This window comes from Podarcis muralis, chromosome 4 (assembly GCF_964188315.1).
Source record: "Podarcis muralis chromosome 4, rPodMur119.hap1.1, whole genome shotgun sequence".
NCBI classification, from domain to species: Eukaryota; Metazoa; Chordata; class Lepidosauria; order Squamata; family Lacertidae; genus Podarcis; species Podarcis muralis.
Window position 1 is genome coordinate 51,385,704 of NC_135658.1, and position 27,615 is coordinate 51,413,318.

The 27,615-nt window shown below is 42.6% G+C and overlaps 1 protein-coding gene across 1 annotated transcript in view; it reads right to left on the reverse strand.

Moving 5' to 3' along the window:
• ADAMTS5 (ADAM metallopeptidase with thrombospondin type 1 motif 5) overlaps positions 1 to 27,615 on the reverse strand; it is a 52,546-nt gene that overhangs the window by 13,654 nt on the left and 11,277 nt on the right. Inside the window, exons 2-4 of the mRNA XM_028726979.2 lie at positions 22,922 to 23,054; positions 7,339 to 7,506; positions 951 to 1,234 (exon numbers count right to left, since the gene is read on the reverse strand). Coding sequence (XP_028582812.2) covers positions 951 to 1,234; positions 7,339 to 7,506; positions 22,922 to 23,054 — 585 coding nt within the window. The remainder of the gene's footprint in view (positions 1 to 950; positions 1,235 to 7,338; positions 7,507 to 22,921; positions 23,055 to 27,615) is intronic.

A 27,615-nucleotide genomic window follows, 5' to 3' on the forward strand; every position in this document is an offset into this window, starting at 1 on the left:
CGGGCCAGTCTTGACAGACTCTGGGGTTGTGCGCCCATCTCACTCTATAGGCCGGGGGCCAGCGCTGTCCGGAGACACTTCCGGGTCACGTGGCCAGCGTGACAAAGCTGCATCTGGCGAGCCAGCGCAGCACACGGAAACACCGTTTACCTTCCCACCAGTAAGCGGTCCCTATTTATCTACTTGCACCCGGGGGTGCTTTCGAACTGCTAGGTTGGCAGGCGCTGGGACTGAGCAGCGGGAGCGCACCCCGCCGCAGGGATTCGAACCGCCGACCTTTCGATCGGCAAGCCCTAGGCGCTGAGGCTTTTACCCACAGCGCCACCCGCGTCCCCTTAGCGTGTTACCTTTTCAATATTCCATATTCGATCAGAATCAAACTAGGTGAGTACTGCAAAATGTTGCATTCTAGTGCAGGATAAAGGTAACACTAAGGTCACAAGGAGTTTGTGTTTCTAAAACTAAGGACTACAAGGTAAGGAAGAACTCAGAGTTAACACCCAATTTGATCCTGGGGCAGCCATTGTACCAGCAGCTATGTCAGGTTCTCCCACTCTGGTGCAGATACAATCACTTGGCTGTGCACTAACAGCCCATAATCAACCAACCAGGTAACATACTGTCATGGCACATGTATCCAGAAACTGTTCCAATTCCAGTAAGTTTGGTTCCAGTGAAGGCAGGAGCTCCTATCATGTGTTGTTAAAATGCTAGACTACAGGACCAGCATGTTCTGTGGCTGTTAGAGAGCTCAAGAATTCTTTTTAACCCAAGTGAGCAGGTAAGAGGTCCAGTATCAACTGTATCCTAACAAAGAAAAGTGGGATACCTAGACTAATACCTTGTTCTGTTGATGATTAATTTCCCTTGAATTCTCACTCAAAACAGGCCACAGCATGATTGGGCCTTGTACACTTTCATATGGTTTGATCATTAAAGTAGCAACATACCGAGTAATATTTTTTCTTCGTTTTATCAACACATTTCCCCTGAAGGCAGATCCTTCCTTTTCCGCATGGTGTCCCCTCCACAGCAGGGAGTTTTTTGGTCAAACACACCATCTGACCTTGGCGAACAACCGCACACCACAGACGAGAGCACACATCCATTCCAGGACACACTGTGTATTCAGACCCAAATGCCAGCTTGCATTGACGAATGGCATCATATGTTTGTCCTGGAAGCTCCTCAGGGCCCAAGATCTGTTTTCGTGGTTGATCCAGTAAACAGTTACCTGAAAGGACAACCCAGTTTATAATTTGCTTCCTCTCTATGATGCTTGCCATACCTCTGAAGCTTCCAAACTAGATAAAGTGATCAGGAGTTTGTTCCAAATCCATTCAGTTCTCCGTTGGGCTCTTGTATATCATGTGGAAACCTCTAACTGTAACCTGCTTGTGGCTATATATCCTCTGCTTTTACAATAACCTTTATTTCACAGGCTGCAATTCATAACCCATTTATTTTATTTTCTAGTAGTCCCACCAGAGTAAGTTGGTCTTTAAATTACAGATATAGAAAAAGTATTTTCCCTACTATTTAAAAAAGAAAAGATTGCTCTGGCTTGCATGTCAGTTTATAATTGGTACTATCAGCTTCAGAACCGGGCATAGGGGTTTTTGTTTCTTTTTAATTTCCGTGTACTCAAACCCACTCTGTGAGTGAGGTCTTCCATATATATCAATGGGACCTAGAGACATTTCAAAATAAACAAAGCTGTCATTTGAACATGCTGTTGAAAAGCTAAGCCTTCTTAATAAGGAAAGCCAGAAAAAGCATGACACACAGCTGTAGCCAAGGGAAACTTGTAAGAAGGGAAGAGGATTCATTAAATCAAAAACCAAATCAGCACAGGAAAGGCAATATTGGTGTCAAGTGCTCATTGGGACCCCCTAAAACCAAGGAGAGCCACAAGACCAAAGAACAAACAGTTCATGTCTATACAAACGGAAAAGAACATGGTATAAGGCATAATTATGTTATCTGTGATGTCAAGCATTGACCTGGCACCATCTCTTTGGAAAAAAAGCCAAAACAACATCAAGTAGTTGTCCTGGAAATTCAATTTTAGAGGATTTTTCTTTCTCATAGAAGTAACCGGCTCTTATGCTAATACAGGGAATTACAGCCAATCTGAAGAGCTTTCTGTCTTGTTTATAACCCTTGTAAGAGTCCTGTGTGGGTGCCTGTGGTTCAGCGAAGCTTCATTTCTCTTGAGCCAAAATAGATTACCACAACCTGTCTCTCGCTGCAAGCAGTGCCAACTTCCACTTGATGATGGATGAAAGCATGCAGAATATAAATACCTCCCAACTTCAGGGACTTTGAAAACATAATTGGGATAAAGGTCTATATTTCAGAACTCAACCACCATGATTATTTGCCCCCCCACCCCCCAGATTCAATTTTAGTTAAAACATTCTTCTGCATCATCACTTATTTCTCTGCTCAAGTTTATAACTTTATCAGCTCTCTGATGACCCTGAGCCAGCATGCAGGATATAACTTTTACCTCAGGCATATTTCATTGCATTTTAAAAATAAAATAATGTGTCCTTGCTACTTGATGATACATTGTTGTGAAATAAAACACCCCTGGGTTATCTTGTGCATGCTGAACTGTGCTTGGAGAATGAATAGGATAAGGAGACCAAACAACTTATTATCTATATATATGGAAAAGTTGCTTGTTTGCTATGAATTTGGACACATCTTAAGATAAAACCAAATTTTGCATTATGGTTCCTGAGATCAAGGAGCAGGGTTTTTTTTGTTTGGTTTATATTTGGATACAATCGGGCATCATTTTGAATCAAGACAGTGGAATAAATATTTCAAAACCACTGATTCTAATCACGAATTTAAAAATGGCCCTGTTTTTTGGCTTCTTAGAATTCTTGAGCAGTGCAAGATGCAAGGCTACTAGTCTATGAAAAACATTTACAACATATACACAGTTGCTACCTTTATATAGTCCACTGTATATGGTCAACAATATACAGCATGGCTAACACTGGAGTAATGTTGTGATTCTACACTATGCTAGCAGCAAAGTCAACAGCACAATAATCTCAGTAGTTGTTTCTAATATGGAAATCCACACACAACTAACAGCACCCTTCAAACAAGCATACTTTTGCCCGGGGAAATGCCAGAACTGCGCAGCAAAAGAAAACCTGCCATTCCTATAATATAAGCCAAGTCCATAGCCCTGTGGTTGGGAGAAGACATGTAGGCAGACCCACCCCACCTCAGAAGAAATGCTGGAATCCTGTGTCCCTTGGGCCAAAGCTGGTCAACCACCCACTCCTGTCTTGACCACACTGTACTCTTCATATTACTGTAGTCTCAAACCAGCCTAACATACAACACATATGTTTGCCTCCCTTTTCTCACAGCCATGCACATGGCAAAGCAAACCAAACCAAGCTATGTAATCTGGCACTGTGGGGCCATAGGTCTGTGGAAAAGTAATGGCTTAGTACACAAGAAGTCCCTGGGTACAATGTCCTATGAGACAGGTCAGGGAAAAACCACATACATTTACTGGAGTGCATCAAAAGAGCCAATTACAGTAATTGGTTTAACAGGTCTATCTTAACTATGGCCCAGGAGGCAGTGAAGATTTCTAAATTTCGTCTTGCTATTAATCTGTCCAGGGTTTTTAACCTTCTGTCTGGGCTTTGTAATATTGTAAACTGACCTGCTTACAGCTGTGGGTGCTAAAACCCCACAAGATTCCCATTTATAGCTTCAGTATTAAAAATAAATCTGAGGGCTTTACTCAAAGCTTCCATTTGTATCTGAAGGTTCCTCCCCTTGGTCTTTGTGTTTTCTAGAAGTGCACCAAGTGAACTTTCTGGATAATAGATAAGGGGTGCAAAATGCCCAGAAACTTAACATTGGGGGCCTCTGTCAAATAAGGCTTAAATGTAAGGATTAAACTGTTCCTTTTCTCAAAAACATTCTGTCTCAGTTCTTGGATAAACACATTTAGACACTACAAACAAGCTTCTTCATTCCTTTAAATGTTCCAATTAATGAGTTAAAACAGTATTTTTGGTAGCTCAGCATGTGACCCTCAATATTTACTCACCACATTGTTTATTCTAACAATAAACAGAAAAATAAGTCAGCTACTTTGCAAGTTTGCTATGTGTGTGGATTGAGAAATGCCAATGGCGGTCTATGATGAGGCAGCTGTTCAGAAGCCAGCTGGTGGCTGCAAGTACCCATGAAGGCTGTGCTTGAGAAACACTCTATTAACCACACATAGAACTGCTCAAGATTAAGTCTATGGCACTACTGCAGAAAGAGGTAGTGGAAGGTTCTAGTTAGGCTTATGCATTCACCCAGGAACAATATCCAAAACACAATAACAACAATAGGGGGGGGGGAGAGCTAACAAGACAGCCACCCACAAAGTCCACAGCAGCAATACTGACATATGGGAATCATGATGACACTTGCCAGCAGTGTCTCCCTATTAGGCATACATGGAAGGCATGAATTGCACATAGAGTCTGCCATGCATCGACAACAGTGCCTGATCTGTTAGGGCATGCCGTGGCCAATGGTTAGGAGGCTAGGCTGTAGGATTTATATAGATTTCTGGGGCAGGAGATGGGGATCTTCAAGTTCTGCTGCATCCTTCTATGCAGACAATGTGTGTAATAGTGAAGGCTGCACATCTCCCATAATGGAAGAGTTGCTTGATCCCCTCAATTGTTTTGGTTGCCCTTTCCTGCACATTTTCCGGCTCTGCAGCATTCATTTTGAGAAGCAGCAACCAGCAATGTATGTCATATTCCAAGGGAGATTGGACCACAGATTTATATGAAGGCACTGGTCACTTTATTTTCAGTCCCATTTCTAATGAACCCTAACATGGAATTTGTCTTTCCCACCACTGCCACACACTGGGCTATGTTTTCATGGGCCAGTTCTCCACAACTTAAAGATCTCGTCCCTGGCGAGTCTTTGTGTCTCACTGCCTCCACATGCTTCTTTTTGGGAGCTCAAAAACAACAATATTGTGTTTCGGAGGTGGGCGAAGGGAGAGACAACAGAAGGCAGGGTTGGCGTGCAAGAATCCTACTCTCAACACACACATGTAAGAGCAGAAAGGAGACACATTATAGGATTTTTGTTATCCTGGGAGTGAACCCTGTAACACACATCTCCTGCAAGTATCATGTTGATTGTGCAAACTATGCCTTTAACTGAATATTCCTCCACCACAGTTCCTACTTGCATTCTCATGTTTCATAGATGCAGCAGAAGCAGCTGGCCAAGTGGGGGAAGAGCTGCTATGCTAGCTTCCTGGTAGGTAGGTCGCTGTTGCTTGCTGGGAGAGAGGGGAGAAAGTGACAGGGAGGTCAGGGTAGTGCAAATGCATGGGTAGAGCCAATCCGGCACTCCTGCCAACGTGTCTGCACTCTGCTGACCTCCCCACTGCCTCCTTTCCCTGCCTTCTCCTGCCACCTGCCAGGAAACTAGCATAGTGACTTCTTTGGGACATTCACATATCTCAATGTATGAGTGTGCCTCATGGACCTTTGATGGTGTGCTATGATTGGCTTCTGCATCATCCACCATTAGTTATAGTGATAAGAGGGTATGGAGGAGTGGGAGGAGTTCTCCTGAGCTCTCCACTACCTCTTGTGAGTGCTTATTTTCATATAACAGTTATTTTGTTGATACCAACAGGGGAGTTGGGGCCTAGCCTGGGGGAGAATAAGAAGCAGACTAAGCCACCCATTCGTCTCAGAATGGGACCCCTATCCATTGCTTCTCCTTATGCCATTCTAATTACATTTGCACAGAACTTACACTGACTTTTAACCTTATGTTAAATCTTGTGACTATACCATCAGAACTTACCAAGCTGGTGTGATTTGGAGCTACACTAGCGAATGGACTTTTGCTACAATCCCATCCTTGTCCAGCTAATGTTAACTTGGATAAGACTGAAATGCAATGTGTTTAAGACAACAACAAAGGGGTGTTGATCTACTATGGGAAATACAACTGTAGATCTTTAATAAATGCCTTATAAAATTGCAGAAAGTTAATAGTACTAATAATTTTATTATTTATACCCCACCCATTTGGCTGTGTTAGAGGCAGTTATCGACAAATGATAACGGGATGAAACATACCATTGCACACCGCCCTCAAAACCATCCTACACAATGTTGCCTTTTACAAGTGCTGCATGCATATAGTATGTTTTTCATCCATAAGGATTTCAGTTTCCATAACAACTAGATCCATTCGTTCAGTTAGGTCATTTTTATCTAAGCATTCTGGAATTTGAAAAGGTTGTTTAAGAGCTGCAGTTGCGTTAGCAGCACAGTGAAGGATTTTAAGAGCATTTTGTTGTTGTTAAGGAGAAGCTGGGAAAGAACACTGAAATACTAATATTAGCTAAATAAATCAAACTGTCAGCTTTTGAAGCAGGGCTGTCTTCTGAAAAGATGTGGAAACCTGAGTTGAAATCTCTGTTTAGCCCCTGATGCCTTGGGCAAGTCACTTTGCTCAATTTTAGTTCTCTACCTGCCAACTGGTGATAAAAGTGGCCTACAGTGGTTCCTTGGGTTACATAGGCTTCAGGTTACATACGCTTCAGGTTACAGACTCCGCTAACCCAGAAATAGTGCTTCAGGTTAAGAACTTTGCTTCAGGATGAGAACAGAAATCGTGCTCTGGCAGCACGGTGGCAGCAGAAAGCCCCATTAGCTAAAGTGGTGCTTCAGGTTAAGAACAGTTTCAGGTTACGAACGGACCTCCGGAACGAATTAAGTACTTAACCCGAGGTACCACTGTACTGGAGGTTTCATCTCTGAGGAAGTAGCCCAAACCCCATCCTTATTTGAGTCTTGTGTACTGTAATGTTTCCTAGCCCTGGTTCATGGCAACCACTGCCATGACTTAGGCTAGAGTAAGTGAGAGGGACCTCTGTACTTCACACTGTTGTAAATAATCTACCTATTTGCAATCCTTTTGGTATTTGCTATTACTACTTATTTTTATCTGCCAGTATTACTAATACAACATCTCACTGCTGTTTACTATTCCTACTACAGCTTTTCCTCCTCATTTAGGTAGCGGTAGCAGAGTGTCAGGGGCTGTACTTCATTGCATTTAGGAGTCAGATAGCAATTACTGTAATAGCATGAAGAATATTAAATAAAAGTGAAAGTAACTTCAATTCTAATTAGAATAACAAACACATATTTTATAAATTAGAGTTAAATTTTTTTTTAAAAAAAAATAAAGTTCCTAGCAGCACATAATGTCCAGCATGATATAGGACACTAAGATATCCATACATACCATGGCCATCATCCAGAAATTCTGTTATTGTTGCTGAAGTGCATTTGGACCAGGGTTTAGAAGCATCAATGCTTGTTAAGATGGAAGACATAAGCCTCTTATCTTCCATGGAACCAAAGTTCTCCTCACAGAATTTGGAGTCGTCATGGGAAAGTCCAAGGAGATGTCCTGAAGGAAGGAAACAGAACAGCATCTCAGTCTTAATACTCCTTTTAAATTAAAATATCCACCCAACTATTGATTCATTAGTCATTTATTTAAGAATGAGGGGACAAAAAAACAGCCTGCCACTATGTTATTTCGGATTATACTTGCAAAGCTTTATGAATGTGATTGGGACTATAAAGTTGGATATAAATATTCTAAATAAACTGAATAATAGAATTGTAGAGTTGGAGGGTCCAACCCCCTGCAATGCAGGAATCTTTTTGCCCAACTTGAGGATTAAACCCCTAACCCTGAGATTAAGCGTCTCATGCTCTACTGACAGAGCTATTCTCAGAATCAGTATTTCGTTTATTTAGTCATTTAAAATATTTCTTAATCACCCTCAAGCAGGAGATTCCTGGGCAGTGTACAAAAGTGTGATGAAAACTATTCACATATCCAACAAAAACAAAAGATAACTCAACAAAAAACACAAAAAAGGTAGTAGAGCAAACACATAAAACTAAGGACCAAAGAAAGCAGTTCCAGTTAAAATAATCTAATCTAGGGAAATAGGAAAGTCCTAATCTGGCATCAAAAAGATTGCAATGTCAATGTGAGGCATTTTTCCTTGAGAAGGCCATTCTGAACCAGCACCACAGAAATGACCACAACTATTTAGATCGTCATACACAGTGTGATATTAACGTAGAGAACCAGTAAGTTTTATTCTAGATATAAAACTATAGATATTTATAGCTTAATGTTTGTACCTCCCCTGCCAGGTACAAACAACTCCCCATTTACACAGGGGTTGCGTTCCAAGGCACCGTGTGCATCAGTGGGACACACATAAGATCGGCGCAGTATAATGTGAGACCATGGTCTACTGCTGCAGACTGCTGCAGATGATCTTGGCTATAATGTGCTATAGAGGAGGAGATGAAGTGCAAGCAAGATGCTTCATGTCAGGGATGCTTGCTACACAAATTTGATAATGCAAGCTAGTGAAAGATCTCATACACCGCAGGGGAATATGTGCTGCCCCTGCTTCCAGGCTGCTAGCAGGTAGGATCTAAGCACACATCTCTCCTGAGACTTCAGCAATGGGCATATAGATTTTGTTAGCATCTCATTCTAAAGAAGGACTTCGTCCCACAGGTGGCAGAAGAAGTAGCATTACTGTATTACTGGCCTACAAATGGCACATCCTTGTAGCTTCAACCGCAACGCACTGGGAAACACTAGTAGGTGTGGGAGATTGTTTCTAAGATCTAGAGTGGGGTGGCAAACAAAAAGCTGCATCACAAACACAAAAATGGTTTCCCCTTAGTTGCTGTCATTCCATGCTACCACATTGCTTAATCTCACTTCTCTCGACTCCTCCCTTATTTATCCCTGAGGGAACATCTGGGGGAAATTTCCCCTTTCAAATCACTGCCATTTCTGAAATCACCAGAAAACTTTCAGCACAGTACTCAGCATGTACGATGCTTGTGTATACTATGGACTCCTGAAACAAACATCAACAAAAAGGGCCTGACATGTAACCATGGGCCAGACTGCACCCTTTGTCAAGTTGTGGATTCGTATACTTCCAACAGATTGGAAGAAATTTTAAGACAGAGGTTCTGTATAGTCTTCTTTCTCTGTCAGTGCCAAAAAATCTTGAAAGGCCATCCTGAAACAAAGGATGCCTTTAAGAAACATGAAGACAGTGCTGGCTTTGCTGTCTCCATGGCTGATGTTATCACAGAGAGTACATCAAACTCATGGAATGAGTGGCACCAGGATGCTCTACTCACTGTTTTAAAGGCACTGCAGGCAGGCGACACTCAACACTTCAATGAATTCTCAGGTAACTGAGCTCTTATTATAGTCATTTGCAACTGACATCAAGCTTGTTCTGAAAAAGCCAATGATATGTTAATGAGCTGGTTTTAGTAACCTGGGAATGTGGTGTCCCAAGAAAACGGCGTGTCTGCACTGGAAGCGCTAAGCTAATACATTGCTCCTGTAATTATCTCTGTCAGGCATGTTGGTAGGCAGAGGAACTGCTTACCTGGAAGCATCCTATATATGTATCCTGTGTAGATAGCAAGCACCGGGGGTGGGGGTGGGGGCGGGATGCATCAGATACTTTACATAAGAGCAGTGAAAAGATGCCTATGACTTTGGGGTTTGAACAATGTGTTATTGTAGTTTAATTTCAAGATTTGGACATTTAACAGATTCTGAAACATTTCTTATACAGTGGTACCTCGAGTTAAGTACTTAATTCATTCTGGAGGTCCGTTCTTAACCTGAAACTGTTCTTAACCTGGAGCAGCACTTGAGCTAATGGGGCCTCCTGCTGCCACCGTGCTGCCGGAGCACAATTTCTGTTCTCACCCTGAAGCAAAGTTCTTAACCCAAGGTACTATTTATGGGTTAGCGGAGTCTGTAACCTGAAGTGGGTAATTCTACTTGATCAATGGAATTGTGTTTGGCATAATGTTCCTCAGCAAACAGTCCTTAAGGGAAGTTTTTACATGTTTCCATTCCATTGGTATGTAACACTGCTACATCCTTATTGGATAAATAGAACAGCCTGCTGGTGGTGCAAAGAGGCAAGTGCTGGGATGTGAATTTTTTTTTAAAAAGTGTCCTAAAATAAGAAAAAATTCTGGGGGGATAAAACCAGGGGAGTGATCCTATCCAACAGTTATGCTTGAGGAGTGCAACAGGATCACTACTACATTCATTTGCACTGATGCAACTATATACAGACAGAGTGAAATCTATGCCAGTGAGCAGTATCACTGTGCCTGTGGGATCCTGTCACAAAGAAAAGTAGGCCCACTTACAGGTCACTCCCATAATGGTATGCTAACAATGGTATGCTAACAAATATGAATAATGGTATGCTAACAAAATAGATGGTTTAAGTAAAACCATTCCCATTGGGGAGACATACTGGTACATGGTAGATTTGGACACCTATCCGAACCTCCTTCAGTTGGCTCATGTGTCCCCTTTGACTGGCTAAAATACTGTACTATCTCAGGTGTGTGTCTGTGCGTATGGCAATTCCCCTGGAATTTGGGACGTCTTTTACACTAAAGGTGTGCTGTCCTACTAAGTTTCAGCACCAAACACAGCCCCGTGAGCGCTGGTCCACACAGCTAGGCACCCTCAGTTGCATGGGAGAAGGTTAAAATGAGTAACGAATTTGAGCATGTTGTATTTGTTCAAGACAGACTTGAATTCTACATGTTTTAGCTCTGTGCTAAATATTTCTACTTCAATGTCTAGAAATGTGCCAAGATTATGAAAAGCATGATTGTAACATTCCACAGCTGACACCTAACAGAACAGTGGTTACATGACCAACTTTTAGGGCATGTGTGTCCATATTTATAGAAGTTGTGAAGTTCATGTTGATTTTCCATTAGCTAAATCAAAGCTATACATTAAGGACTTATTCCACGACAACCTGCAGCATTATTTGGGTTTATTTCTCTTACCTCCCCCACCCCCCTTGCAACTGAAGCAATGCCCTTCAGTTGTACAAGCAGCTCTGTGATTAGATATTCTCTCTGCTCAGTTACTTTCACTTAATAGGTTGAAAACATCATAGCACAATTGAAGGGGCTCACCAAAACTATTTGGGTTGGAATTTTTGTTGCTGCAATTGCATGGTTAGAGAACCCTGGATTGTATCTGAAGCTTTTTTCTTTTCTTTTTAAAGGGAAGGTGGTTGTAGCGGCAACAAGAGGACAAGAGAATATTCCCAGTGCTTACGTTTGCTGACAGATTTTAGAGCTTGATTTGTTGGTTCATGGATATTTTGCCTTGTTGTATTTAGCCCTTTTTTCATTCTGAAGTTTGTTTTAAGATATTGTGCTTGCAACTTAGATACCATACATTTCAGTATAATCTCATAGAATTCTACTTCAATGCATCTTACATATGTATCATATGGTTAAGGGAAAGAGGTGTGTGGAAAAAAGAAGTCAGCACAGTTCTTTGTTGAAAATAATTGTGTTGAATAGTTGCACAGATGAATGAATGCATACATACATGTAAGGGAATCAAATGGAATGCATATATACAGGCATTCTGGTGACATGCACTGCCCATTCATCAAAGGACCATGACAATTCCAAAACGCATGCTCTAAATCAGTGGTCCTTAATCTAATTTTCCTTTAACCACTTGAAAATGGCTGGGGGTCCTGGCAGACCATTTAACAACCTTTTAAATAAGCTTAATAAACTCTAATAAACTATCTTGTTCTCCAAATCAAAGCACATACATTACTTGTTTTTTATAACTTTCCCCCCCAGTGCTGGCATCACCAGCAAAGCCAGCACCATAGTATGAAGTTCAGGGGCCTTCGGCCAGGACCTTATTAGCTGTTCAATAATTTCCTAGCAAAATGGCCTTGGTCACTGTCAGAAAGAAAGCATTCTTGACTGTTCTGCAGCCTTTCCATGAGCCACTTGAATCAGCCTTGGAGACCATGGTTTAAGTACTTCTGCTCTAAATAATGTAGGAATTTTGTTTTGTTTCTTAATACATGGCATTCAAAAGCAAACCTAAAACTGCTTTTGTTTTTGTTTCCCTGTACCTTGACCTGCAAACAGAGAAGCAGTGCAATTCCATAGTCGAATTCAACATATAGGCATGAAAATGAAGTTAAACAGAAGTGTTTGGAAAAGAATTATTACTATGCACAGGTGTACTACTTTTTATTCCATCAGAGCATTGCTGTCACTATGTTTACACTGGACCACTGGACAGAAGCAGTGACACAGCTTGCTAAGAATGCCACACGCCTTACAATATATTTACTCAGGAAGTTACAGCTTGCATGAGACATCTGTTTCTCAGTGTGGCCATGACTTTTACCTAACTTACCAGCTGGCATAACTGAGGCAGCAGGATGTCAAGCTACTTGCCCAGGTTGAGTCAGCCACAAAGACTATGCAGTAACTTGTTTATTTGTACATACACAGCAATGTGCTGATTTGAAAAGCAGTGTGTTAGGCATGCTCCTTGCAAGCTACACACCAAGAAGTGATGCTTGTTACAGGCTGCAGTCTTCTAACCTTTTGGGTAACCAGGGCTGGCGACAGCATCAGACATCTTTGGGTGCCACTGAAACCTACCCTGGGCCACCTTTAAGAAAATTTCCTGGCCTGGTGCTATGAGCAGCACCTGGCAGCTGGATCTAACTGGCATGTCATTTAACATGACAGTGGAGCATAGTGGGAAATTAAAATGGGATCGTCCAGTTACACCTTTACGAATTGGTGCACTGCTGCTACTTGCCACCATGGCCAGGCAAGACTGCCAGAGCCCATCAAGGGAGAGAGGAAGCCAATCAGAGGGCATGTTGTCCCCTCAAATCTGGCATCAGCCTTGGCCTGAGGCTAATGATTTGCAGATAAGGATTTTTTAATGTTAAGGTATTAAAACAGTAAAGCTTCAGTGCTAAACACACATGGTATGATCCTGAATACCAGTCAACTACAAAGATGCTTGTCTTATTAGAAAACTCTCCCCCCGTCCCTGTTATATATTTTGCCAAACACATAGAGGTCATATTTCCTCAAGGTCAAATTTCAACATCAAGATGCTAACGTTTAATGGGAGTCTAATATCGTATTGTTTACTAATGCCACTGCTTTGCAGTAAAAATATAATAGATACTGACATCCATGCTTATCATACATTCATCCCCCGCCCCCTTCAAACATAGATTCCAAGAACTGAGGTCAATCTCGGTTTCCTGCTGCTTTCCTGAGGGCAGGGATACTGAGATTTGGCTCTGGATATCTGGCTGAGGTTTCGAGCTCTGCTGTGTAACTTTTGAAAACATGACCTCTCTTAATCTAATCATCCACAGAGGGTACATTCACACAGAGATCAGCACAAACTTTAACCACAGCCAAACTCAAGTGGAGATGCTGTTGTGTCTGATGTACTTCCATGGTCTCGGCTAGAATTGTTCCCTTTGATTTTCACATGCCTGAGTTCCCATTAAAAATCACTTCACAGCCTCTGTAACTGCAAGACTGGAATCTGCTTTTAAAAACACTCAAGAATATCAGCAGTAGAAAAAGTATTGAAGAACCCCATTATTCCGAAGCAATTGAGTTTCCTTCTCGTCTGACATGCCAATTACAGAACAGAACAGCCTTCATTGAAAGGGGAAATTTCATGCCACCATGTCCGTACAGCAGGTGGGACAATTATTGCCCTTACAAGTTAATGAAAACAGACCTGGGCAAGCTAAGAATTTGTAGTCAAAGTTTAAACTGGCATTAATCAGCAACCTTTTGCAAAGGTCATGCCCAAGGCTGAAAGCAACAGTTGAAGTCTCTGCCCTATCGCTCACCTCTCACCAAGGCTTAATGCTGAGTGCTCGTCTTTTCTCTTTGCCCGAGTAAGCATGTTTATGGGGGCTTAGCCCAAATGCTTTGCTCGCACCAGAAGCTTAAATGGGGAACTTTTCAAAGAAGTAACAATGCGAATGCATTAAATATTTTCTTCCCACAGATGTCAGCAGAGCAGCTGTGGGTTAATTATAGTCTCTGGGTTTTTAGAAAAGCCACAGAGCCTGATTCAGACACCTGGATATTTGCCCAAACTTTATCTCTCCCAGGGGAAGGCCAAGATGAAAGCTAGACATCCTTCACAATTGTTTCTTTTGCCCATAAGGACTCCAAAAGATTTGCTCCTGTCTAGCCTAGGGCTTGCTCTTATCTAAGCTATCCTGACAGGCCTTCAACTCAGAAAGCTCCCTGTTCAGCACGGGCGTTAAAAAAAGAAGAAGCAACAGTGGATTTTATAATGTTTTCGCATGCACTTTTCAAATAATAAACTGCCCATACGGAACACAGTGTTTGCTCAAAGCAGTGCATGATGCTATTAGGTTAAGCATTGTGTATAAATTACTGAATCACAGATTTGAATGCACCTGTTACAGAGGACGTTGGCCACATTCTACATATATATATATAAACTTGCACCAATGCCATCAGGAAAAAGAAAGCTATTGACAGCAGATTGCCTTTGCTTTGCATTCTATCCTGTGATTCAGCAGGGCATCTTCCTATTTTCATCTGCCTTGACATCTGTACCATCTCTACTGCACCAGCCTTGCCATTTATCTCATACAGAATCTAACAAAGATCTACCTGTGATGCCTCTTCTGAGTTGGGCCACCAGCTGGAACCATATTACACCGGTTATTAAATATATGCATTAGTTGGTGTTTTGTTTCTGGACTGAATTCTGATTTTTACAAATGGCATATAAAGTCCTGAACAGTGTGGGGCCTAACTATTTGAGGGAGTACCTCTCTCTTTATGTTCTCACCTTTTAGTTGGCATCTTCCAGTGAGTTCCTCCTTACTGTCCTGCCACTGGGAAATCAGGTGAAAGTATTTGGGCATTAGTGCCACTGTAATTTGAAATTCTTGAGCCCTAGATGTGGAGAGAGAGAGCCTGAACTCCGATGAAAAGGGCAAGTCTGTTACTTGGGGGTGCTCCTTGATACGGCTTTGTCACTTGAGGCCCAGGTAGCCTCAGAGGCAGAGTGCCTATTTACAACTATGGCAGGTTTGTGCAGAAAGCATTCTTTCTTTTTCAAGCATACTAGAACATAAAGCCTACACACAGAGATAATCTCATATTCTCTGCAGACACACAGCATCCACAATCAAGGAGTGGACTTTGGTCTTTCAAATTTCAGTGGCACCTTGTGCAAAGCCAAAATTTGGTGCACCCTACCTTCCATTCTGCACATGCACAGCACCATAGTTGTGGTGTTGGCTTTGCACTCAATGTGGCTTTGCACTCTTGGCTTTGCACTCAATGTGGAAGAACCAGTCATGCTGCCCTAAAGTTGCCTCTGCCCCAACCTCATCACTCCTGCAATTGCTCCACTCACCTATATATTTTGTCCCGAGATAAGGTTCCAGAACTCCCCTCATCTATACTGACTAAGGCACAGATCTCAAGAAGTTTGGCGGTTGTTGATTTCTGCAACTGTAACTCATTCCCCACACCCGTAGTCTTTAACTGTAACACAAAGGAAACCTGGCTGCATTTAAAATATCAACTGGGGTTGAGCGTTGGGTGGTTGGAAATATCAAGGAAGAGAACGTGAGTAGAAACATTTGTTCCCATCTGATCTCTGTTGATGCCCAAGCTTTCCCCAAGCCAGTACAACCCTCTTTGCATCTCTTCTATTGTCTTCTTCATTCCTCCCACACATACATAAAAGTCAACCACATGCAAAACAGATGCATGCAGCTAGCTAGCCTTATGGAAGTTATTTTCCTGCATCCATGAGATTTGTCCCATGCCCATTCCATGACCACTTCCTGGAACATCTTAGACCATTGTCTGGTATACAGCCTTTTCCTTCTACAAGTCTACTTCTATATTGTTCAGACCTCTGGATATGGCTGGGTTGACATCATCAGTAACAACAGTGATTTTTGCCAAGAGCAGGGGAAGAAAATATGTCTGAGTCTAGGGCCATGTAGCTTATGGCATGCTTTTAAAAAAGAGCTATCCATGGAAATATGTGTAAGATGGTGAAGCTAGTTCCATCTCTGGTAGTAGACTAACATGGCCACTCCACTGGATTTGGTTCTTCCGCTGTTTTTGTACTACAATTCCCATCATCCCTGACAACTGGTCTTATTAGCAAGGGATGATGGGAGTTGTAGTCCAAAAATAGATAGAGACTCAAGTTGTAGAGGTTGAGTTCCAATGAATGGGGGGGGGGGGGTGCCAGTAAAACTTCCCAGCCAAGCAGGTCCCCTACAGCTCAACAGGACAAAACATTTTAATATTTGAGAACTATGGGTTTAAGGGATTCTTATTGTTTAAAAAACTTATCTGATCTGTTTTATATTTGCAACTGTCTCCAACTTAGTCAGTTACTCCCTCCGCGGACAGCGCCAGCTCCCGGCCTCTAGAGTGAGATGAGCACACAACCCTAGAGTCGGACACGACTGGCCTTCAGGCAGGGGTACCTTTACCTTTACCTTTACCAACTTAGTGCCGTCCAGATACTTTTGGACAACAACTCCTATCACTCCTCACCATTGGCCATGATGGCTGGGGCTGATGGGAGTTGGAGTCCAACAATGTCTGGAGGGCACCAGGTTGGGGAGGGCTGAATCAGTAAAACTGGTAGTCCTGTTCGGGCACGCTGCTTGCATGTAAAAAAAAAAAAAAAGCATGAATTTATTTTTAATCAAACGAAATACTGCCCCTTCCATTGTATGAAATTACATAGTGAGGGGGAGCACTTTTTTTAAAAAAACCCCCACAAGATAAACAGGGGGAAATGAATAGGAAGGAAGGGAAGAAAAAAGAAGCCAAAATGCAAAAATGGACAGCTTCAGGAGGCACCAGAGGCCACAGTATATGAGTTTGGGGGCTGTATGTGGCTCATAGGCAACAAGTTGCCTACCTGCGGGCTAAACCGCCTGGCAGCACCTCTCCAGAATTCCCTTGCTTTACTTGGAGATATCAGGAATTGAAGCCGGAATCTTCTGCATGCAAACTAGGTACTCTACCAGATTGCTACAGCCCTTCCTCCATTCTCCAATTTGGCCAAGGTTAATAATTATAACGTAAACTAATTCATTTTCTAAGCAAGTCTCCTTGTATTAGTTAAGGAAATGCTTGGAGCTGATCAATCTGAATGGTTAATTTTCATGCTGCCCTCATACAGGCCATGATATGTGACTACCATATGTCATTTCCATTTTTTAAAAAAGAGCACTTTTAACACTATTGCCTGGTGGTGAAAGCTGCTGCTGGTGAGTGAAAGTTGTTAAGACTAGTGGTGAAAGTAGCTAGAAAAAATAAATTTTCCCCTTGAAGGGGGGCGGGCACTGTCCAGACAAAGAGCTTATTCAGTTTGTACCCCCCAGAATGCTATCCAGACTGGAGTGGATTTAGGAAAGGGCCTTCAGGCTGCACACACCCGTCTGAACTTAGTCTGGTAGACAGAATGCAAGGGATACAGCCAGGAAATCCTGTGCTCAAATAAAGATGGGAGTTCCCTATCCAGTCAGCATCTTCAACCTGCAAGGAGGAAAGTGAGCAAGGATCGGGAGGAGAAAGCTCACTCCCAATCTCAGTGCCTCCCTGCAACTTCCACAAGTTGTTTCCTACATTCTTCAGAGCTCTGGATGTGGCTAGGTTAACTTTTGTAACAGCAGCAGGACAGCAGCAGCATACTACCAAATGCTAATGTCATTTGTTTGAGTTTAAGGTACCATGAAACAATAAGACTTGGGTATTTTTTCTGCAAGAGACTAACATAGCCAGACCTCTGGAAACTGCTACTCTAATGTAAGGGTAGCCAATGAGGTGCCCTTCAAATGGGATTAATCTCTGACTACTGGTCATGAGGAGAGTTGAAGTCCAACGACACCCAGACGGCACCATTCAGATTCCTACAAATTTTTCAGTGCAGTCCTGCAGCCAAGTAATGTGTACAAAAGTGAATATACTAGTGCCTGAAAATGCATTTATTAGTAAAAATAACAGAGAAAAATGCATTATATTAGGGGATAGACTTGCACAAACGTGTACACAAATGTGTGAATTGGGAGAAATTCACACTAAAGTGATGATAATTTATCTGAACCTAAGATTGGAAGGAAGGGACATAGGCGGCGCTGTGGTCTAAACCACAGAGCCTAGGACTTGCTGATCAGAAGGTTGGTGGTTCGAATCCCTGTGATGGGGTGAGCTCCCGTTGCTTGGTCCCTGCTCCTGCCAACCTAGGAGTTCGAAAGCACATCAAAGTGCAAGTAGATAAATAGGTACCACTCCAGTGGGAAGGTGGACAGCATTTCCGTGCACTGCTCTGGTTCACCAGAAGCAGCTTAGTCATGCTGGCCACATGACCCGGAAAAACTGTCTGCGGACAAACGCCAGCTCCCTCAGCCAGTAAAGCGAGATGAGTGCCGCAACCCCAGAGTTGTCGATGACTGGACTTAATGGTCAGGGGTCCCTTTACCTTTAAGATTGGAAAAATGAGAAACTGAGAGCAACAAGGTTCACTCATCCCTATGTAGCATAGAGTAACGAGACTGTGCAGCTTTTGAAAAGGGCTGGCTATGCAAGAATAACAGCAGCACAAACCTATTTGAGAGAAGCTATTCAACCAGGGAGTCCAAAAGCAAATAAAATTTGTACAGAATGGATTCAGACATCCAATTAAAAAACCTCTTCACGTGGGAATAATTTCCCCTTCCCATTAACAGCCACTGAATTGCTTTACGACAAAACCTTCAAATAACCACCTTTTATGTGATATTTGCTGTTGTCATATGAGCAGTTTGGCAGTTTGAATTATACCTAAAGTGCAGGGTAGAAGCAAATATAGAATTAATTTAGCAGATTTCTATACCACCCTTGAAGAAATTTATATCCAGGGTGCTCTCCACTATTACAATGTCACAAGAATAAAAACACATTATAAAGCCGTAGGCAGACAAGAAAGTAACACTGGCAATTTTTATAACTGTATGAAAGATAAAAGACTCAGAAAATAAAGCAGGGGTTAGTTGGCCTCTTCAAGATAGTGCTGTTGGCTTCAAGTGAGCTTCCCTGGGAAGGGTACACCATGAATGGGGAACCAACAATACAGTCTACTACTACATTTCAAATTTTGAGAGCGTGCCAGAGGAACCATGCACAAAATGGCTTTCATGGAGGGGCTGTGGCATAACAGAAAATAGCCACCACGGGGAGTGTGTCATAACACAAAATAAGAGAGATGGCCGCCCCTGACAACCTTATGCTTACCAGGGGGAGTCAGCTATGTTGGTTAGAGTGTGATGCTGATAATGCTAAGGTTGCAGGTTCAATCCCTGTAGGGGACAGCTGCCTATTCCTGCCTTGCAGTGGGTTGGACTAGATGATCCTCAGGGTCCCTTCCAAGTCTATGATTCTGTCTTGCTGGTCCTGATTATGGAGAAGATACACACATCCTGACATTGTTGCTGTAGGGAGCATTCCTCAGTACCAGCAAAAATATCAAGGAACAATCAAACCTCGGTTGTTGAATGTAATGTTTTCAGGAAGCCCATCTGGCTTCCAAAATGTTCGACAACCACGGTGCGGCTTCTGACTGGTTTTTTGACTTCATAATTTTTTTTGAAAACCGGAACACTTACTTTTTGGTTTTCGGTGTCTGGGAGCCAAAATGTTCCAAAACGGACGCATTTGAGAACTGTGGTTTGACTGTACCAACACCACTCTCATTTCAGATAAATTGTTTAGGGGTACCTGCATGCTTTCCCCCATAACTTTATTTCCAGTAGGACTGGAGCATCTCCCCAGGGGGTCACTGGAAGCCTTCATGGGTGCCATGGCAGTCACAGGCACCAGGTTGGTGATCCCAGGTCTACTCTAGCTGGCAGCCACTCTCCAAAGTTTCAGGAAGAGGTCTCTTCTTGCCAAGTGATACTTTCTGTCACAAAGATACAGGTCCTTTCAGCTCTTAGTGACACTTGGCAGCCTCAAACGGCTTGTTTCCTGAGGTAGAGAGCCTCAGTAATATGCCACTGTTATGATCTATTTCCAAATGTTTCCAGACTAGAGCTCCTCCTTTGCTAAAGGGTGTCCGGTGTCAGTAGTTACATTAGCACTACTAATAAAACCCATGATTTCAGATTTTGTGTGTTTCTTTGTGTTAGGGTCAAATGATATTAAGCACAACACCCTTGCATCCTACCTGCTCGCTGTTTGAAAACTGAACTGGCACGGCAATACTCCCAAAGCAAACTTTACTTTGGTTTGGCACAAGTTACAAGGCAAAGCCGTAGTTGGCACTCTCTGAAAGTTCCCTTAGCCTTGTTATTTCCTTCCAAGAATGTAAAGGGGTGAGGGAGAACTGTTTTCCATTTTTAAATTTAGTGTTCACTCTGCACAGCTAATGTTCCTCATGGAAAACATCTCTAGCGATTGTGACTATGTTAGCATGCAAGGCAAATGTAGACCTGGAAAGCCTACTCTCTTGGTAAACAGGGACCCCGAGTTTCACCACGGCTGTTACTTTAGGCAAGAAGCACCCTATATTCCATCTTACAGAATGTCTAGCTGGCACAAGAGACCCCCTGGTAAAAGGAGGGCTGATTTTGGAACAGCCCTCTCTTCCTGCTTCCTCCTGCGCTTAACAGCTCAGTGTAAAATAAAGGCTGTCGTTTAAATTTACAGCCAGCTGTTCTCTGGCTAAACTCTGGGTGGATCATCTTCCTTACGTGAATTAAAGCTGGAAAAGCTGTGGGTTCTCTGGGCACTGAAAAAGGCAGCTGCTGTGTTTGTGCATGTTCGTCGCTGAAACCGACCCACACTTTAGGAATGCAGGAAACTTCCTTGCATTTAAGGGGGACCATTCCTCTCTATAGCTCAATAATATCTACAGAGACTGGCAAGGGCTCTCCAGGGTGTAAGACACAAGTCCTTTCAAGCCCTGCCTGGAGATACCAGGAATTGAATCTGGGGTCTTCTACATGCAGAGCATATGTTCTGCCGCTCAGCAATAACCCTTTCCTTAACATGCATGCTCCAAGCTACAAATGATCAATATTTTGAGAGTACGTGTAGTGCAGGGCACGCCTCAGCTTGGGTGCTGCACACTTGAAACTTCACATCAGCCCACCGACACCTGATCTGCCATGGGGTGCTTGAGGTGCCTGGATCATGTTCCTGCCACTCCAAATAACAACACTGGAAACAGACCTGATCTTGCCAAAGGTGCCAGTCAGTCGGGAAGGTTGGCTTGGCTCAGGGAAGCAGGACTGCAAAGCACCTTGAGCGATTCTGGTGTGCTAATCAGTGCTTGCTGGCTTTGAAAAGCTATTTTGCCACTTTAGAATTGTAGGCATGGAATGGGTCCCCAAGGTTCATCTAGTCCAACCTCCTGAAGTGCAGGAATCTCAACTAGATCATATATGACAGTGGCCATCCAACCTCTGCTTAAAAATCTCCAAGGAAGGAGAGTCCACAACCTCCTGAGGGAGACCGTTCCATTGCCGAACAGCTGTTACCATCAGAAAGTTATTCCTGATGTTTAGTTGGAATCTCCTTCCTTGTAACATGAAGCCATTGGTTCAGGTTCCAGCATCTGGAGCAGGAGAAAACAAGCTTGCTCCATCCTCCATGCGACAGCAGGGTCTGGACTAGATGGCCATTGGGATTCCCTCCAACTCTACAATTCTATCATTCTATGAAATTGCTGTTATGGATAGTGCGATATTATTGTTCCCTGACTGCATGATGCATTGTTAGTATAATTGTATATGTTTTTAGTTGTGCGGCGGTTTCAGATATTCTAAGCTGCCTTGCGAGAATATTGTATTTTGAAAGGAGGTTAATTCATGCATAAAAAATAATAGTAATATCTGCATTAGAAAAGCCTTACATTATTTTTGCCATTCAAAAAAGGGATGGGAAGTGAAACTTGATACCAAAGCTTGCTGTTAATATCCGATGCTATTATAGCTGGCAGCTAATGTGACCATCCAGTCAAATATACTTTTAGTTAAATATACCCAGAAATACCTACTTGAAAAATGTTGCAGTAGTGTTCAAGCTACTGCTATTCTGCATAGAAATGAACTTGCAAATGCCAAAATTAGCTATTTGAAGAGGAAATGTTAAGAGAGAAAATGTTAATAACCCCCCCCCCCCAAGGAGGAAACTAATAGACTATCTCTAGTTCATGAATACACTTGGGCGATGGCATAGAAAATCAGAACTTGCTTGTGAACGTTAATGTCAGCTCTTTTTTCCTGCCAAGAAAACATTCCAAAATAATCCTGGTGTCTGTTCCTGGGTCTATTTTGTAATTATTGTAGAATCCCCAATAGATGAGCCTTGATTATCTGAACCTCACTGCTATCTAAAGTTACACCCCTACAGTCACACCACTGCCCGAGATAAACAGTGCTCCCTTTCACCAGAATTTCCAATTACCCCATCATTTGAAACTTGCATCTTGCCATTCAGAGGAATGTGGTGGTACAATATAAACAGCAAGCCACTTAACCCAGTAGGCAGACATATATAGAAAGCTGTTTACCCGCCAAGTGAGCTCAAATTCTTCATCGATGGGAGGGACCCCTCTTTGAAAGGGACATGAATGGACAGTAGCAGCCCTCCAATTTCCATCCCGATCATTGCTTAAAAGTGACACTGTCAGAAAGGAAACACCTACTGTGTACCTCCACTTGCCTTCTGATCCCCTATTAGTTAACCCCAAAGTGCCTATGTACACAGCCTTAATCCCCAAGTGTATATGTGAACCAGGGGGAAATCTGGAATTACTTGTAAAGTATTTTGGTTACTAATGCAGCTGTTACAAGTGTTGTATTTGGCAAGGGAACAGAAAAGGCACTGCATACCAATTTCGTGAGCCACCGTAAAAGCCGCATGGAGGCCGTCATCTTCAATCACTGCACAGCTGCGCTCAGGAGAGCATATGGTTCCAACGTCAGCCATTCCCAGAGTATCACATGAATGGTGCCCACATAAATCCTGCCGAGGAAGGAAAGGGAAAAGAAAGCATTTGAAGTACAGTTTTGCACCCACAGGCAATGACAGCTCTGAGCTGAAGGCTCTTTGCAAGCAGCAAGACACGGCGGACGATAACAGCCGACACCAGGAGGGCAACGACAAAGTCAACATGAGCAACGCCGTGGGCTCTTCGGCAGACTCGCTCAAAGCTCAAGCTGACAATTTGCTAAGATCAGTCGGAAACCGTTTCCATATATTGTAAAGAAAGCTGGGGGGGGGGCAGCTCTTGAGTTAACTCATATTCTGTATACAGAAACACCATTCTAAAAGTGTGAGGAAGACGTTCCTAAGGAGGTGAAGACACATGCTGGCTGTGGAGGGTTCGGTGTGGGCCAGTTCTCTGCGTATGCCTTGCTGGACTGGGAGGTGGCGTTCCAATTCTCTTTGCCAACTCAGGCTGACATGAGAATCTGCAATGTGCTGATTATCAGTGATGAAGGCCGCTTTGGCAACTATTCCCATCTCTGAGCTTTTCAGTGCTCCCCAGGGACTTTCCCCAGTTGCAGTATAATCTTCTTCCCCTTTCTTCTGACCTGCCAGGCCCGGGATGGTTGCCAAAATAATTTTGCTTTAAGGCAAGGGTTATTGTAGCTGAGAGGGCAAAGCTCATCTGTTTGGGTTCCTTACATGATCTATGGGGAAGTGCTTGGAGTATCAACTCCTGAGCCGACTTCAACTCCTATTGTTTTTAACGTGATCAGAAAGTAAATCTATCTTCTGAAAAAGAAACAACAAAACTTGGAAATGTCAGAGCAGCCTGACTCTCTTCTCCTTCATTCTGTGATAAGTAACTTTGAAAGCAGAGTTATTTCTCATGGATGTGGCTCACAGCTCCATGGATCAAGAAAGGATTGCTACTGCTGACCCTTTACCACATAGCTGTCACTTTTAATTTTTATATTCCTGCCTCAGGTTTCTTATTCCCTTAGAGATGTATACAGGTGCACAGGTAATTTTATTCATTACATTTCTATCCCACCTTACCTTCAATTTTATTTCATTTTTTTAATTTATTGAATATCTATACCACCCTTCATCCAAGGATCACAGGGAAGTTTACAGTATAGAAACACAAAACTACATACTGTAATAGTAAACAAAAACAATACCCCACACACAGTTTTAAAAGCCACAGATAGTTTAATTAGGCAAAGGCCTGCTTGTAGAGGAATGCTTTTGCCTAAAAATATGTAATGAAGGTGCCAGGTGAGCCTCCCTTGGCAGAGTATTCCACAAATGGAAAGCCACCACAGAAAAGGCTCGTTTTTGCTTTGCCACCCTCCAACCTCCTATGGGAGGCGGGCAGACAAAGGGCTTCAGTTGGTGATGGCAGGGCCCAGGTCGGTTCACTTGAGGAGAGGCAATGCTTGGAGCTCAAGATGGCAATGCATCGTTCTCCTCCCCCCATTTTATCCTCCCAATGACCCTGAGAGGTACGTTAGGCCAAGAAATACTGACTGACCTTAGGTCACCCAGTGAACTTCATGGCCGAGTGGGAATTTGAACCCTAGCCTCCCAGATCCTAGCCCAACACTCTATCCGCTACACCACACTGGCTCTAATGGACAGCTAATGGTAAATCCTGGACATGCAATTTTATGCATTACAGTGTTGTTGTATTATTGAAGAACTCTTCTAATAATAAGGCCCTTGATATGGCTGTTTACTTCAAACCCTTGATAGGTATTGTCATTTTAAATCATGGGTAGGCAAACTAAGGCCTGGGGGCCAGATCCGGCCCAATCACCTTCTAAATCCAGCCCACTGACGGTCCGGGAATCAGCTGATATACAGCTGATCCACACACCCCAGCACACATCCCACATGACGCTTTGGAGACCATTCAGCTTTCTTTGATTGAGATAGGCCCTCTGCTTTTGCTTGCAGACAGTGTACACAGACAGAAACACAGGGTTTGAAACGTGACCAATCCTGTTCTAATTTCAGGAGTTGCTCATGAAAGTTTTCCGAAAGCACCATTTTAATTTGGGATTATGTGACATGACAATGTATGACATGACTTTGTATGTATTGGCAAGCAACGTTTTTCAATTTAAGATCTAATACTAGCATTTCTGGAGAACATGGCCATAGCTGTGATATCTGCCCCTCCCTTAACAGAAAGGAAACGATGGATTATCCCACTGACGTAAGTGGGAATTTAAGTGTGACTAACAAAGTGTGGAGCCAATCCACTGAGTTGTTTGAACACATTAACAGCATAAATAATGCGGTTGAAATGCTCATCAACATAAAGGGAAATGTTTCTACTTAAAGCTCCTCATTTTATCCATTGCTCATTCTACAAAGTAATATTGAAACAAGTATGGATTCTGGTCAGGCACGCATATTCTATGCCTGCAATTCTACAGCATGTTCAGCACATTTCTTGCAATGAATGAGTGAGTCTCTAATTATTCAGAGTTTATGGTGTAGGTTATCCCATGTACAGATACCAAAACTGCTCAAAAAGGCCATAGGAAGGTAAATGTGGCAGACCCTTGATTAAAAGCAGCACCTGTGAAAGCAATTCAGATGCTCCCTAGGAGTAATTCCAATCAGAGTAAGTGGCTTTCCATTATTATTATTTTACCTAAAATACAAAAAATAAAAATACTGCTGTTTTTACAAGAAACCATGCAAGAAACCTATCAGCACGATGCCTTATTTTTCCAAATCCACAATTTCCGTTTTATTCAAATATTCTTTTTACCACTTCCATGAAAATTATGCACACATACTATATTGTTACTATCCCATAGTGACTCTTAGCCACAAGTTCTTAACCTCTCACTCTAATAATTCTGGCAACAGGGCATTGTAGACACCCTACTTTAACAACTGTTGCTTTATGGATGTGCGTGCATGTTTCTATACGCCACTAAATTTGATAATTTGCACGATTCATGAAATGTGTAGAATATTGCTGAGTTCCAAAATGCTCTGCCTAGTTAAGGAATAAAACCAATCTAATGAGTAACTCACATCATTGGCTATGCTTCTGCCTAATTCACCAACTTGCAGGAATTTGGCAAACCAAGCAAATTTAATGTTTTAAATGCAATTTATATAAAAGCTAGGCTACAGTCACATACATTACTTGCTGGGCCTCCCACTGAAATTTATTTTGATAAAAGGTGCTTACTTTTGAGTAGGTGTGAAGAGGATTATGCTAGGAGGGATTTCATGAAAAGAAACAGGCTATTTCATGAAAGCTGGAATACTTTGCTAATTTCATGACCAATTTTTATGATTGGTAGTATGACCAAAATGGTCAGTATGGTGGCTGGCAGCTGGATTGGCCAAAGACAGAGTGCGGGGGCAAAGGGATGACTCCTACTGCAGTGCCTCTCTCACTGAAGACCTCCAAAGGCTTCACACTGGAGTATTCATCTATTTGCAACTAAGAGCTGTCTCAGACAAAGGGCCAAATGAGACAAGATGTCATTCATTCAGTGAACAATCGTTCTATCTGCCACTATGGCTGGGGCTGTGAGAGACATCAGAAGCAGCCACCAGGTGAGGAAGTCCTGGCCTGTGTGGGACTAACATCTAGATGCTTCAGTTCTGGACCTGGAGACTCAGCTACAGACCAGCATTTGTTGGAGCATTGGAGAACAGGGGTGGGGGGAAGGGAGGCTCATGGAATTTGCAGGTGTCACCAAACTGGGAGGGGTAGCCAATGCTGCAGAAGATTGAATTGGGATCCAATATGTCCTTAACTGATTGGAGAGCTGGGCCAAAACTAACAAAATAAATTTCAATAGAGACAAATATAAGGTTCTACACTTAGGCAGATGGAGGACACCAGTAGTACATGTGAAAAGGATTGAGGGGTCTTAGTCAACAGCGTGATGCACCAGCAAAACAACAAACAAACAAACAAAAGCAAATGCTTTTCTAGGCTGCATCAACAAAAGTATAGCGTCCCAATCAAGGGAAGCAATAGTACCACTCTATTCTGCCTTGGATCTGCAGTACTGTGTACAATTCTCGGTGGTAGAATTTAAGGAGAATATTGACAAGCCGGAATGTGTGCAGAAAGGGGCAACCAAGCCTTATGAGGAATGGTTGAGGGAGTTGGGTATGTTACCTAGGCCTCTTGACTAAACCCAGCTGTACCACACATGCATTTTAAAAGAAAGATTCCAGCAGCTGGCCTCAACTTATCTGATATTCTTTCAAAGTAGCTGGATCAATACAAAGTCACAGCACAGGAAGCGTGCAATGTAGGGTTGCAATGTATAAGGAAACCTAAGGCTTGACACTATTGATTTAGGAAAAAATGAGCAGGACATCACAAAATCTGTAACTCATTTGACAGTGTCTTAGAGGTCAGGATTTTGGGGGTGGGGCGGAGTTACATTTGGAAATTAAAGATAAGGGAGTTTGTATTTTCCCATAACGAACTCATTTTCTGAGTGCCTATCCTTATGAAGTCAACATGAGACTATCCACATAGAAAAAGGAGGCATCAACATGCTCAGAGGAAGCCTGATGTTTGCAGAAGTAGGGGAAAAAA